We start from the raw sequence: 12,861 nt of genomic DNA on the forward strand, positions 1-12,861 counted from the left end.
CTTCCCTGTTCACTTAAAAACTCTCTGCCTGCCCTGCTGGGCGTGACTTCCCCAGCCTGTGACTAGCTGGACCGGTGAACATCGCCTGGGATTGCGCTCAAATAAACTGCCTGGCCCTTTGTTGCCTCTTGTCACCTGCTTATTTCAGTTAGAATTACAATAACTTAAATAATAATAAATGTATTAAAATTATAAATTTATAAAAATAAATTTAAATTACAATTTAAATAAAAACACATACCATATGATATGTAATGACCCATTTACTTAGTGTAAACAATTCCCAGACAAATAATTCTTTGGAGTTTTTTGTAAGAGAATATGGGTATGTGACTGTAACCTCTGTACAAGGACTACTGTGCTACATAAATGGGCTTGGGCTGTAGAGTTTCCGTCTCCTTAAGATCCTGAGCTTACTCAGCTGACTGAGCTGTGCCAGGGCATGGCCCTGCATTGTGGGGTCCTGCTCAGCAGGGGTGAGCCCTCCAGACAGTGGGCCAGGGGCTCCTCTGGGCTGGAGATGTGCTGGACAGCTGCTAGCGAGGAGTGCCTGGCCATTACAGGTGGGAACACGGGAGTCTTGCTGGAGTTGGGGAGTCGGCTGGTTGAACTGCCATTCATATTCAATGAATTCTTATTCTGTTGTTTGTGTTTTAATTTATTTAGTTATTTATAACTCAACACCAGATGTGCTGGCTAATATCTAGGGATTTGTGGGAACCAAACTAGTCATCAAAATCCCTTATATCATGGCATTTAGAGTCTCAGAAAAAACAGACCTCAATCAAATAATCACACATTTAAATATGACAGTCCATTCCCAGGAGAGCCACGTGGTTATGCCATGAGAGCCAAGAGATTTAATATACATAAGATATATTCAGGAAAAGTTTCTCTGAGGAAGTAATGTTATAGGATCCCAAAGATGAATAGGAGTCATTGCTATTTTCTGTGGCAGGAAAATGTGTGTGCACATAGTGAGGGACTAGAAGAAGGGTAGTATAGCGGCTGCTTAGGAGTGAAGGAGAGTTTGGTGCGAGGTGAGGTTTGAGAAGTAGACAGGGGTCAGTCAGGGAGGCGGTGAAGGCCATGAATCAGTTTAGTCTCTACCCTTACTAGAAGTAAACGTAACAGAAGCCACTGAATGGTGTCATAATATAAAGAGATGTGAATAATCACAGTTGTTTTTCAACTGTTCACCTTAACCCTATTCCTTCAGCCCTGGATTATCTGCTTTACAGGTCAGTTTCCTGAGAAAGCACTCCTCGGAGGGAAAAGCAGCTGAAAAAATGATGGACATCAACAATGGGCCTGTAAAATGCCTCTGGGCAGATTACAAAAAGGCACCTCCTCTTGAAGATGCTTTCCTTCCTTTTCTGGAAAATTATCCTAATATATCGTTTTGTTAAAGCAGAACTCTTTACTGCCATCATCCAAAATATTGTTATAAGGAACATAAAAGCCTCTGATTTTCATGATGTGAGCTGTGCTTCCTTAGATGTAGCACCTTTGTGCAGTCCACAACCTGCACAACTATACTCAGTGGCCCTGGGTCTCTCGTGATCAAACAAAAGGAAAAGCAAAATTTTATTCCTTAAATTAAAAGAGCATATTGTGTAAATACAGTAAGAGATGCATTTTTGTCTTCTAAGGCCTTATGATAAGCAAAATTAATTTTCTAGTGCTCACTCATGCTGCCAAAGTTCGCTGGTGGGAAGGAGTAAGGGGCTCCAAATGGCAGAAAGAGGGCACCCTCCTGACCCCACGACTGGTTCAGTTGGGGAACAAAGGTTAACAAGAATTTACACTAAAAAGATCACACATCTTGGATACACTGAGGAGACCATGGAGCCACAGTGCAATGATAATTAACCAAAAGCCCCCCCAACTCTGTGTGCCAGGCAGTGCTGGAGATGGGACCATGAGGTGTGAAGTGTCACAGGGTATGTAAGGATGAGCTATGAACCATGTGAGAGTTCTGGTTTGATTAAAATTGTAAGACGTATCTATATAACTTTGCCTGGGTTTTGTGTTATTTTGACATTCCACTTTCAACCAGACATCTCTTAAGTTTAAATTCATGAACCATAGTTTTCAAGCACTATATCAAGAAGTAGCAATAAAATCCTTGTACATACCCTTGTGCATCCTAGATATTTATATACACACTGAACTTAGTACCCAGTTGCTCGTATCCTGTTTCTAGTTTCAATGTTTTTTTCTTAAATGAAAAGCATTACCCTCACAGATTTTTCCTGGAAGATTCTGACAAAAAAAAAAAAAAGAATGCACTGTGGTCTTCTCCCATCCTGGTCTCTTTCATACCACTCAAGCTTTTATCTCTGACCCTGCCAACCATGTCTTCAGGAGAACATGATTCCAGCAGAGCAGCCTGGGAACCCAGAGGCACACTTACTGCTCCCTGGATGGCAGACGAGCTGGTGCCTACGTCTTCTTCCCCGTCTGGCTCCTGGTCTTCGTTGTCAGTCCAAGAGGACACGTCCTCTACTGAGCTGGTCAGATCAGGCAAACTCTTAGATGTCAGCCTCAGTAGGTCCTCTGCAGAGCTTTCCTATGTGGACACAATTAAAAACACACAGATTACCCCATGGTACCAGGCAGTTCTGGGTCAAGGCCAAGGAACACCTAGCAGAGTCAGCTGTGGGTGGTCACATGCTCCAACCTAAAGACTCCGTGGAATGTATGTTCTGCATGTCCAGGTTTGCAAAGTTACTTTAAATGTCAGGGGTGTGGACCTAATTGAAACCCAAATCTTTTTTCCTGAAGAATCTGTGTTTCTTAGATGAATGTTTCTATGGGCAATCCAAGTTCCCTGAACTTGAGATCCTTTAGAGGCCATCCCATCTTGCTTTCAGGATACAGTTTAAGCCTCCTTGGTGGCAGGCCAGCAGCTTGGAGATCTGGCCGCCCATCTCCCTGCAGTCTCCCCTCCAACCTACACCGTCCATTCCACCCATCCTGCCTTTCCAACACACCTGGCTCTCCCTGCTCTACTGCCTTTTCCAATAGCAGCTCCCTGGGCCTAGGCCACCCCTCCTCTCATGACTAAGCCCTGTTTGGGCAAAGCCTGAGCATCCTCTCCTTCTGCAAGGCTTTTTGGATCATCTCAGGAGGCATGTCATCTACCTTTCCTTTCTTCTCTAATGTCCTTTACTGTTTCTTTTATCACCTTGCAATGTACATCTAACTACTTGTCTATCTCCCATGCTTTTCTGAGAGTTCTCCAAACTTAGCACCATATCTACACACTGCTAGCACCAGGCCTAGCATAGAGCACAAATGTCTATTATACCCTCCTCTTCCCCATTGCTCATCTCACTAGCATATCTTCATTAGAAAAATATTAGATTATTAATTGGTTCACAACACCAAAGTGGAGATTGATGTCTCTTCAATGAAAGCAGCTCTTGAATAACTTTTAAAGAACAACAAGAATACATGGAATCAGGCTCCATTAAGATTAGACTGTAAAGGGGGCTTCAACACAGCCCTTCCTTCCTATGCACAGGAAAGGCCAGAGGAGGCTATGGGAGGCAGGCGAGGTCACTGAGGCATACACAGGGGCCAGACCGCCCGGGAAAAAGCCACGGCCCATGAGCCAGGGACCAGCAGGGCTGACCCGAGGCCAGAAAAGACAAAAATGTGTCCTGTCCCCATCCTCCCATTTCTACAAGGAAGTAAACATAGGGAAAAATTTGATTTTGGAGGCTGACAGAAAAGAGAACACCAACAACAGAAAATACCCATTTTAAATAACGGATGTTACAAACTATTAGTGAGTTGGCATCTGGTGACAGTGATGTTTGTTACTAGTTTGATGCATGTTCCACCTTTAAGGTACCTGAAGAAGCTCATTCATTTTAGATCAATAATTGTGAATACTATGCTGTTCGAACTTACCCAAGGACAGAAAGAAGAGCTATTAAACAAAAAGAGAGGTCATTCCTCGTCTGTGATGTCAACCCTGCTAGACCATTCACAGAAAAGAGTTAAAAAAAAAGATGAAGCTCCAATTGGTAAGTCAGTGTCCCAAGAGCCACAAGACAGAATACTCCACCATCATTCAAGGTGGTGCCATAGAAATTTACTTTCTGATGAAATTCTCTTACAGTATGCTGCTTAGTGAAAGGCAGGTTGAAAACAATGTAACCATATTAATGATGTAATATCCAGCTGGACGTAATAACATGTGATAACCATAGACACACATTTCTCCAAGGGCTCACTGTGACCAGTCTACATTGTTTAGGGGCCTGTATATATGAAATTATATCTCATTTAATTTTCCTGTCATCCCAAGAAGTAGTTACTGATTTTCATTGTACATGTGCAAACACAGATGTAGGGAGATATTAACCTGCTGAAGGTACAGAGCTTTTAAAGGGATGTGCTCGTGCTTAAGTCCAGGTGGGGCTGCCTCCAGGTGTGAACTGGCTCCTGGTGTTTGATTCCATGTAAAAGAAAACATGTGTGCATGTTACACACATGTACATGTGTTCCCGTCTGAAAGGACATACTAGTTAATGGATAGTACTAATGGTGATATTATAAAAGGGTTTCTTTTTCTTCTATTTTTTCTGGGTTTTCTACTTCAGATATAATAAATACACATTACTTGTTAATAATAACTAAGAGTGGAAAAAGAAAAGAGCACTAGAGAAATACATGTATTACTACGCATGTACTTCTAGGAATGTCAAAGCGAGCTTGGATATTCTGATTTCAATTCATTCATTCAATGAAACGTTCTAAGCTCCTGTGTATAACCAAACTTATTTGTGTGGAAACATGACACATCCTCTCCAGAAGGAAGTAGCTGCTATATTTCCAAAAACAATGCCTTTAAATTCTGTGACAAGGTGACTATTATCTATAATAATGACAATTCGCAATTTTTATATTCCTTATACTAAGGAAATCAAAAGCTTTTTTCCCCATCTTCACAAATAAAGACAGAAACAAAGCATGTGGATTGCTTGCTCTTGTTGGATAAAGAAGAGGAACAGATGCTAAAAGATACTTAAAGACGGACTTTGCTTCTTGCACATGGAGGAGCACCTCGGATGGTAGAGATTAAGTTTAGGACCACACAGCAGGCAGCTGCCGAAGCAGCGTACTGCCCTGTCATGAACGGAGCATATGGAGGAAATGACAGCTATCACTCCCGAGGCCCGGGCCAGTGCGATTGCAGCTCAGTACAGATGGCCACGAGCCAGTGGCCTGGGAACTAGAATGGACACCCTTTCCTTGGCTCTGGACTGCTGCTCAGCCCTACAAAACCACAGCAAGTGTCCTTAAAAGTCAAAGCCTCTGGCAAGAACACATTACAATTTCCTACTACCATGGGCTCTGGTGGCCTTTACATCTCACTTGACCAAGGGGCAGTTCAGGGCACAGGAAGATGCATGAGACTTTGAAGGCTGATAGACCCAGGATGAAACCTGCCCTTGCCACCCGTGGCTGTGTAACCTCCAGGCACAAGGTAATTGGACTTTCATTTCATCCTTTGAATAAAAGAACTATAAACTGTCTCATGGGACTTAAGAATTAAATGCGATGATAGGTAAAAAGCACCTGGCAGCTGGTGGGCACTGGATACGTGTTAGAGTCCTTTCTTCAGTTCGGTGAGTGAGATCATAGATCAGGCATTACCCAGGAACTTGTTTTCAAAACCCCTTCTATGCCTCTTAATTCTTAGTTTGCCCATGAATGAACATTTTCTGTTTTTCTTTTCTGTTTTCTTGTGTCTGCATGTTTGTGGATAATGGTTTGACATAGAAGAGATTCCCCTTCCCCATTTTCCAAACTAGCAGGAGAAAGAAGTCAGCACAGAAATTAAGATTTGATGCACAGGGTCTAAGGCCTCTGCAGAAGCCCCTGCATTCTAAAGTCACAGGCTGTGGTGGGGGGGGGGGCTGTGCAAACACATGTGTGTATGAATGTTTAAGATGCAATGATGCTTTTCAAACCCCAACATGTCTGGCTAAATGAGGAATTTGCTTCTCCTTCCCATGTAGCATTTCCCTCCTTGCGGAATGCTTCTCTCCTTCCTGGGCCTGAGTGAGGAGATGACAGGGTGCCCCATGGCACCTGTGGGAGGGCAGGAGGGACTTATGAATGGAGAATGTCTCAACTTCTCTCTCCCAGACGTCAATGCCAACTCTTCCTACCAATCTTTGCCAAGATTCTGTGTTCCTACTGGGAGCCTGAGGGTCCAGGACAAGGGTCTGGGGTAAAAGGTATAAAGAGAGGAAACAGATTTTTCAGATCACTCAAAATATCCTCCTAATCTATTTATTAAACACTCCAAAGTCAGGCAATAGACCATGTAATCTAATTGGAGAACTTACAGAAACTGGATGCTAGGTTAAAAAATAACAGGGGATAATGGGGCAATGGTTAGCCATACTGGCAAGGGTGTATTTCTGCACAGTGTGAGTTTGGCCTCACCCCAGTTCTTCCCTGTGTCCCACGGGCTCATTCCTGGTCTCGCCAGCAGCATGACGAAGGCAGTGGGGCAGGACTGGGAGAGCCTGGCCTCTCCTCTTCCTTGTCGCACAGCTATGGAGCCCTACAGCATTTATCAAGGGTGCCACATACAGCTGGGGAGACTGGGGCAGAAGGCAGAGGCTGTGGGCTTGGGGCACTGGTGCTAGTTTAACACACTCTGGGACTGGGGGTGCAAGAAGCCACAGCCCAGGCCTCAGGAAGAGGTGACAGCATGGGCGGGGTGGGTCCTGGCTGTGTGTCAGGAGCCTGGGTGCTGGTGCCACTGATGTCACTGGGGCCTCTGTGCCAGGGGAGCCTCCACAGAAGCTCTGCCTCACCATCTCATTTGTAAAACTGAGGAAGAAGGTGTCAGTTGGTGGAGGTGGGGGTGGCTGGACAGACAGGATTCACAAGGCTCCTCCAGAGCCCGCACTCCTTGAGGACATGAGTCAGAACCAGGGCCCGTGGCCTGCCCTGAACCCTTCTTCCCCCAGGACCTGGAAGGGGTGCCCCTCCACTCTCCCCCAGCCCTGCCGGCCAGCAGACTGCCACGTCTCCTCTTCGCCCTGGGAGAGTGCCGCTCTTGCTACCTTGTCCTTCTTGCCATCCTCCCATTCTTACATTCTCCTTAAATGGCTTTTCCATCTCTTAAATATACCTATGAAGACTCTTGAAAGAAAGCAAAATAATTAAATGCACTTCAGCTAATGGCCCCCTTGTGGGCTTGCACTGTAGCATCAAAGTCATGGCCCAAGGTAAATGTGTACGTACACAGCAGGGGGTGCGTGCACGTGTGTGTGTGTGGGGGGCATGGGGAGGGCTCAAGTCCAAATTCACCACCACCGTTGAAAGTATTAAAACACACAAACAAACAGAAACAACCTACCTTGCTGGCCACCACCAGCTGAACCATTCCAGTGGCTGAGCGAAGAATGGCCACAGCTTCCTCGTGGGAGAGGCCAACCAACAAGTGACCATTGATTACCAGCAGCTCGTCGCCTAAGGACAATCTGCCATCCCTGAGGAAAGGGAGATGGGAAAGAAATCCCACGTCAAGACATTCTGGGCTTGAGGAGGGATGTTTTCCTGGATCTGGGGGGATTGTGAGAGGGGAGAGTTACAAGCAGGCTGAAGGGGAAGTAGGGATGACGACCAGAGACCCTTTGGGATGGGGCTGCTTCAGCCTTTGGTCTGGCTGGGTCCAGATTCCCACTTAGGATTCCAGATGGTGGCCTAGTGACAGGCATGTTCTTAAGTCACCACCATAGATCATATCAATGTCAATGAAACTGGCTGTGAGCCAGGTTGGTGGTGGTGCTGGGGGAGCCAGGACCCCAGTGTGTCAGGAGAGTCAAGTCACTCTTTTCTCAGTCCTACCTGCCATCCTACCCTCACTGCTGAGTCAGTGGCTGAGTCGCTGAGGAAGCCCAGAGGGGCAAAGGTGCCCCACGCCCCACGGGAAGCCTCCTCTAACCCACCACCTTCTCCTTGCGGGTGACTGCTGCTGGCCAGACTTCCTCTGTGGCACCTGTGCCGCTGTACTGCATGCATCTGTGCCTCCCACCCCCAAGACACACACAGAACTCTGGGACCTTGAGGATAAATTCAGCACCTTTTTTCGTCCTTGTGTCCCTACAGCCAGGCTTTATTAGCAGAAGGATAAACACAAACATGAACAAATGAACTGTCTAATTTACTGCTGCAGCAGCAATCACACCTGGTCTTTAAACGTGTTCTGTTTCTTTATTTCCTTTAACTCAAATTAGGGCTGACCCAGAGCTTCCTCCCCACTGGGCTGGCAGGAGACCCGGGCTTCACAGGGACTGTCTGTCTGAGCATGGGTCAAGGGTCTGGGTGGCACACTGTGCCAGTGTTGGGCAGATCCCTTCAGTCATGGCGGGTCAACAGTCCTGTGGCTGCCTGCTGAGTCTCCAATGGTCTGGTCTCCCATGACCCTGACGGAGCCAGAGGCATTTAATCTCCACTGCTAAGTCCAAGGTAGGAAATCTGGTGAGGCTGAGGCTCCCTAAGCTGAAGGTCCCACCAGCCCCTCTAAAGGGTCACATCAGCTCCCAGGGTGCTGCTGAGGGACCTGTGCATGGCTCCAGCACTCCCAGGGCCACACACCTATTTCTCACCAACCTGTAGATGCTCTCCACCTCGCCTTCTTTCAACGAATCAACCAAATTCTCTCCACCCTCCCTCCTTCACCAGTTTTTCTCTCTCAGTCCACTAGTGCATGCACCATAAACTTTCCTGTGAATTTTGGCTTTAACAGAAGACAGGAGGCACCACAGACTTCCAACAACCTCTGCTTTCAGTCTTTCAAAAAAACCCTGAAGCAGAGAAATGTAAGAATCCATTGCTTGGATGGAAAGAGAAGGGGGATAGGATAGCCCAGAGAACCTGGAGACCCCAAGGGCAGGGTGGGCCACTGGGGAGGAAAGGTTGTCAGGAATAGAGAAGAATACAGTGGCTCTGGCCAGTGTCCCTGGGTTCACTCAAGACCATCCCTGTCCCCATCCCTTTTGCTTATTTTCCTCTTTAACACCATCTCTCTCGTTCGGTATTAACTAGAATGCCCTACTCCAGAAGCACTCCAGGAGCAGAGACACACACAACCCAGGCTCAGGGCGAAAGGAAAATGGTGAGGCCCACTACAAAGAGCTCACACAGGAGACAGACAAGAGCAGTTCTGTATAAGCTTATCTCTGGGCACAGGAGTTTCCTAATCACTAGCTTGCCAAAGATAGACTAGAACCCATGACCCAGGATTAGTGGGCAAATGGCCATGCGATGGAAGTCCCTGTAAGCATACCTCATTCGGGAAGTGTGATGATGCTCTTCTGGATAAAAGCTATCTTAAGCCTTAATCCTTCAGTAAGTTCTGCCACCCAGATAACTGACAACTGCAGTTCATCTTCTTTCTACTTTAGCTGTAGCATCTACTCTCTCATTACAGGACTGATGCGCAGGAGCCACTCGGATAGTCTGCGCCCTGGTCCTCTCCTTAGTTTTCCATTCTTCAGGCTAAATACCACCATCAACTTCAAGACCACCTCATGAGCTGTTCCTTGAGCCCCTGCTCAGTCTCGGGCACGCCAGTACTCTCTGGTCTGCCACACCCTCACAGCGCCAAGGTACCTCAACTGAACTCCATCAGTGACACTCTACCTTTATACACCTGGGTGTGCAATATATGTACAATATATGCACATGCCCTACCATGCTTTGCAAATATAGACACTCTATGTATCTGGACACAATTAGCTAGCATGGCAGAAATGTGTATTATATTTGTGGGCAGCTGCATCCCTGTAAACCCAGATGGGCTTCTTCTTTGTACATGTCCTGCCTAACCACTGTCCTTCTTCCAAACTAACATAATTGTTCAAATTAAAAAAGAAGTTTTCAAGTATAAATTGTTTTCAGTCACAAGGAGAAACATTGATATTACTTTCTTCCCCCTCTGTATCTGAACACCAGAGAGACACACCCATATAAGTGTGTAGCATCCTGGCAGAGCTGACAGCTCCAGACACAGCACGTGAACTGTGGTTGCATTTAAAGCCACCCATTTTCCCATCAGTAGCCACAGTCTTACAGAAGGTAAGATGTCAGGAGTGTGGTAATCTGTTGTGTGGCAGTCTTGATAAGTAATCACATATTACCAGAGTCCAAAAAGTTAGGGTGAATAACATTCACTTGAAACTCAAATTGGATTGGGAGGAAATCCAAGGTCTCCATCATGGTTTGGGGGAACCTGAAGGATTTCCAGCAATTAGCACTTTCTGTGCTCAGAGGTGTGTTTAATTAGAACGTCTCATGCCTGATTTTCTTCCATGCTCCAGCATCATTTTTATGAACTGTAATTACCAGGACTCTGACCAAGCAGAAGAGTCCTAGCACCCAGGGGGCAGCAGGGGGAGGGCAAGGGGACAGAGAAAGGGAGAGAGGTATCTAGTCACCTGTGAGCGGCACCTCCTTCCTTCACTTGGGTGACAACGATAGCGTGAGGTGAGCGCTTTGATCCTCGGCCTCCACTAACCTGAATTCCCAGCCCATCCGATTCTTTAAGCAGCTCCATCTTCCATATCCGGCCAACTTCCTCCTTGGGAGAAAAAGTGAGCACACTGTGAAGTACACGGACAGACACACGGCACTGACACAGGCGCGCGGAACTGTCATGTGGGGCCAACCACGCGTCATGCGTCAGCGGACACTGCAGGCGGCCACAGCAGAGAGAGCTCTGTGGGTTGGCCCAAGTCTCCATCTAGCAGGGCTGTTCAATAGATCATTCTTCCATGATGGGAATGTTCTGTGGGTGCACTAGCCAGTAGGGAGCCCCTAGCTGCAGGTGGCTACTGAGTGCTTGAACTGTGGCTAGTGGCAACTGAGACAAAAAGTTTTTAATTTCATTTACATTAATTTCATTTAATAGCCATAGTGGTGGTGACTATGATACTGGACAGCACAGCAAGGGGATGACTGAGTTCCCAGACCAGGGCCTTGTTGCGCTTCTTCTGTGTGAAACCCAGATACCACTGTGTGTGTAAACAGTGCTGTACCTAGGTTCCATTTGTTTATACACAGCTACTGATTAATAAAGGAAGATGAAAGGGCCAAAGCTAGGTCTTGGAGCCAGAAGACTTCAACTAGATTGACCCGCGCTGCTACTTAGTACTTTTGAAAGTCATCTAATGCCTAAAAACTGTTTCCTTGCCTCTAAAGTGGGAATAATTACTAATACTTCCAGGTTGGCTGTTAGGATTAGAAGAGATACTTATGGGAACAGCAGTGCCCTGACACCTAGTATATATAATAAATGTTGATTGGTTACCATGTATTATTATATATATGACCATATATTTGCATACATATGTTGAAAACATCACACTGAATTTCAAACTTCCTGAACAACATGTGATCTTTGGTAGGAGAAACCAAAACAGGAAATTAATTGATCAACTTTTTACTGACTTCTATAGACACTGGTCTGTACACTCTTTAAATATATTAAAAAATGCTTTAATCCTTACAAAAATCTATCCTTTTAAAAAACTAATACATGTCTCTGTGTCTTCTGGAGTGCGTAGCTTTTCTGCTTTGGTTCATTCTCCGCTTGACTCCCTATGTCATTCAAAGACACAAACATGCCCATTGCAAAATGTTTGAGTTCCCTCGGACACATAGCTGTTCAGAGAAATGAAAACAAAACCTTCTGAAGTGATTTACTTTGGGGTCTTACTTTAGGCTCATCCCTACTGTTCTTGTGGCTTTAGGTATATAGGCACAGGTCACAGTGAATTCTTCAACATGTAAAACAAAAGTCATCTTCTTTCTTTATCCACCATGAAGGTCCAATGGAGCTGTTAAGGTCCTTTATGGACAAAGCCATCATCCCCCTAGTAATGGACAACTTGCCCATTCAAGTTGCTTGCAAAAGATAAAGAATGTGAAGCATTTGGAAAATCTGAAATACATACTGTCAGAAGCTAAATGAAACTTTATGCAATAGTAAAAAGGCCAGATGTTGAACAGTTACTGATGTGCAGCAACAGGAATGTCTGAGGAAATTATCAGCAGACAGAGACCTGTTGGCTCCTCTGCTTTTCCCAGCACAGCACTGCTCACTGGGGCTCCACGGCTCCAGCAGCAGGCAGAGGTGCCAGCTGTCTCCTTCAGCCACTGACCACAGGCAAATGATGGCTGTCTGGCCCAATGCAACCTCAGATGTCACTGGCTCACCACAGCAGTTCATGAACTTGTCAAGGATTACTCTATTACCCAACCGTTTCACCTTGAACATGGCGGTTTGGGGTCTGTTGCCTCTGATCCCTGGAATACCCTTTTCTCTCTTCCGCATTCGGAAATGGTTTCCCTGGCCTTCAAAGTCTCTCACAGCTCCACTGCTCCCAAGAAGCCATCCTTGAGAATCAGTGCTACCACCAAGATGGAAACTTTACCATTTGCAGTACGTGAACCCCATGGCCTGGTACATAGCCCCAGAGGGAACAAATTCAGGGATGTGCTGACTAGCTGTTGCCCTGGCTGGCTGGGCATCCCACCCCAGTGTGGGTCAGCCCCGGGGCTGCTTCCCTGGGCCTCATGGTACAGGTGAGAAACTAGAGCAGTGTGGGGGCTTAACTTGTTTTTTCCATGGAAGATATAACATGACTCCCGGGGTCCTGAAAATATGGGACAATCCAGTACAGAGAAGCCATGGAATCTTTTCCTAAGAGCAACAGGGACCATTATTAGAGTTCAGAAATAAGAAAACCCATTTGGTTTCAGTCCAATTAGTAAAAACCTATTCATCCCCATTACTAGGTACACCATCATTTCCCCCAG

At 46.0% G+C, this 12,861-nt stretch overlaps 1 protein-coding gene across 6 annotated transcripts in view; it reads right to left on the minus strand.

The window, feature by feature from the left end:
- Window positions 1–12,861, minus strand: part of PDZD2 (PDZ domain containing 2) — a 356,418-nt gene that overhangs the window by 87,606 nt on the left and 255,951 nt on the right. For 5 of the 6 annotated variants that reach the window (XM_057496082.1, XM_036926632.2, XM_036926631.2 and 2 more), the window contains 3 exons: window positions 10,479–10,621; window positions 7,397–7,529; window positions 2,417–2,572 (listed from right to left, as the gene is read on the minus strand). In XM_057496082.1, the coding sequence (XP_057352065.1) occupies window positions 2,417–2,572; window positions 7,397–7,529; window positions 10,479–10,621 (432 nt within the window). The remainder of the gene's footprint in view (window positions 1–2,416; window positions 2,573–7,396; window positions 7,530–10,478; window positions 10,622–12,861) is intronic. The other variant, XM_057496089.1, reaches the window with a different exon arrangement.

Source organism: Manis pentadactyla, chromosome 2 (assembly GCF_030020395.1).
Source record: "Manis pentadactyla isolate mManPen7 chromosome 2, mManPen7.hap1, whole genome shotgun sequence".
Taxonomy (NCBI): Eukaryota; Metazoa; Chordata; class Mammalia; order Pholidota; family Manidae; genus Manis; species Manis pentadactyla.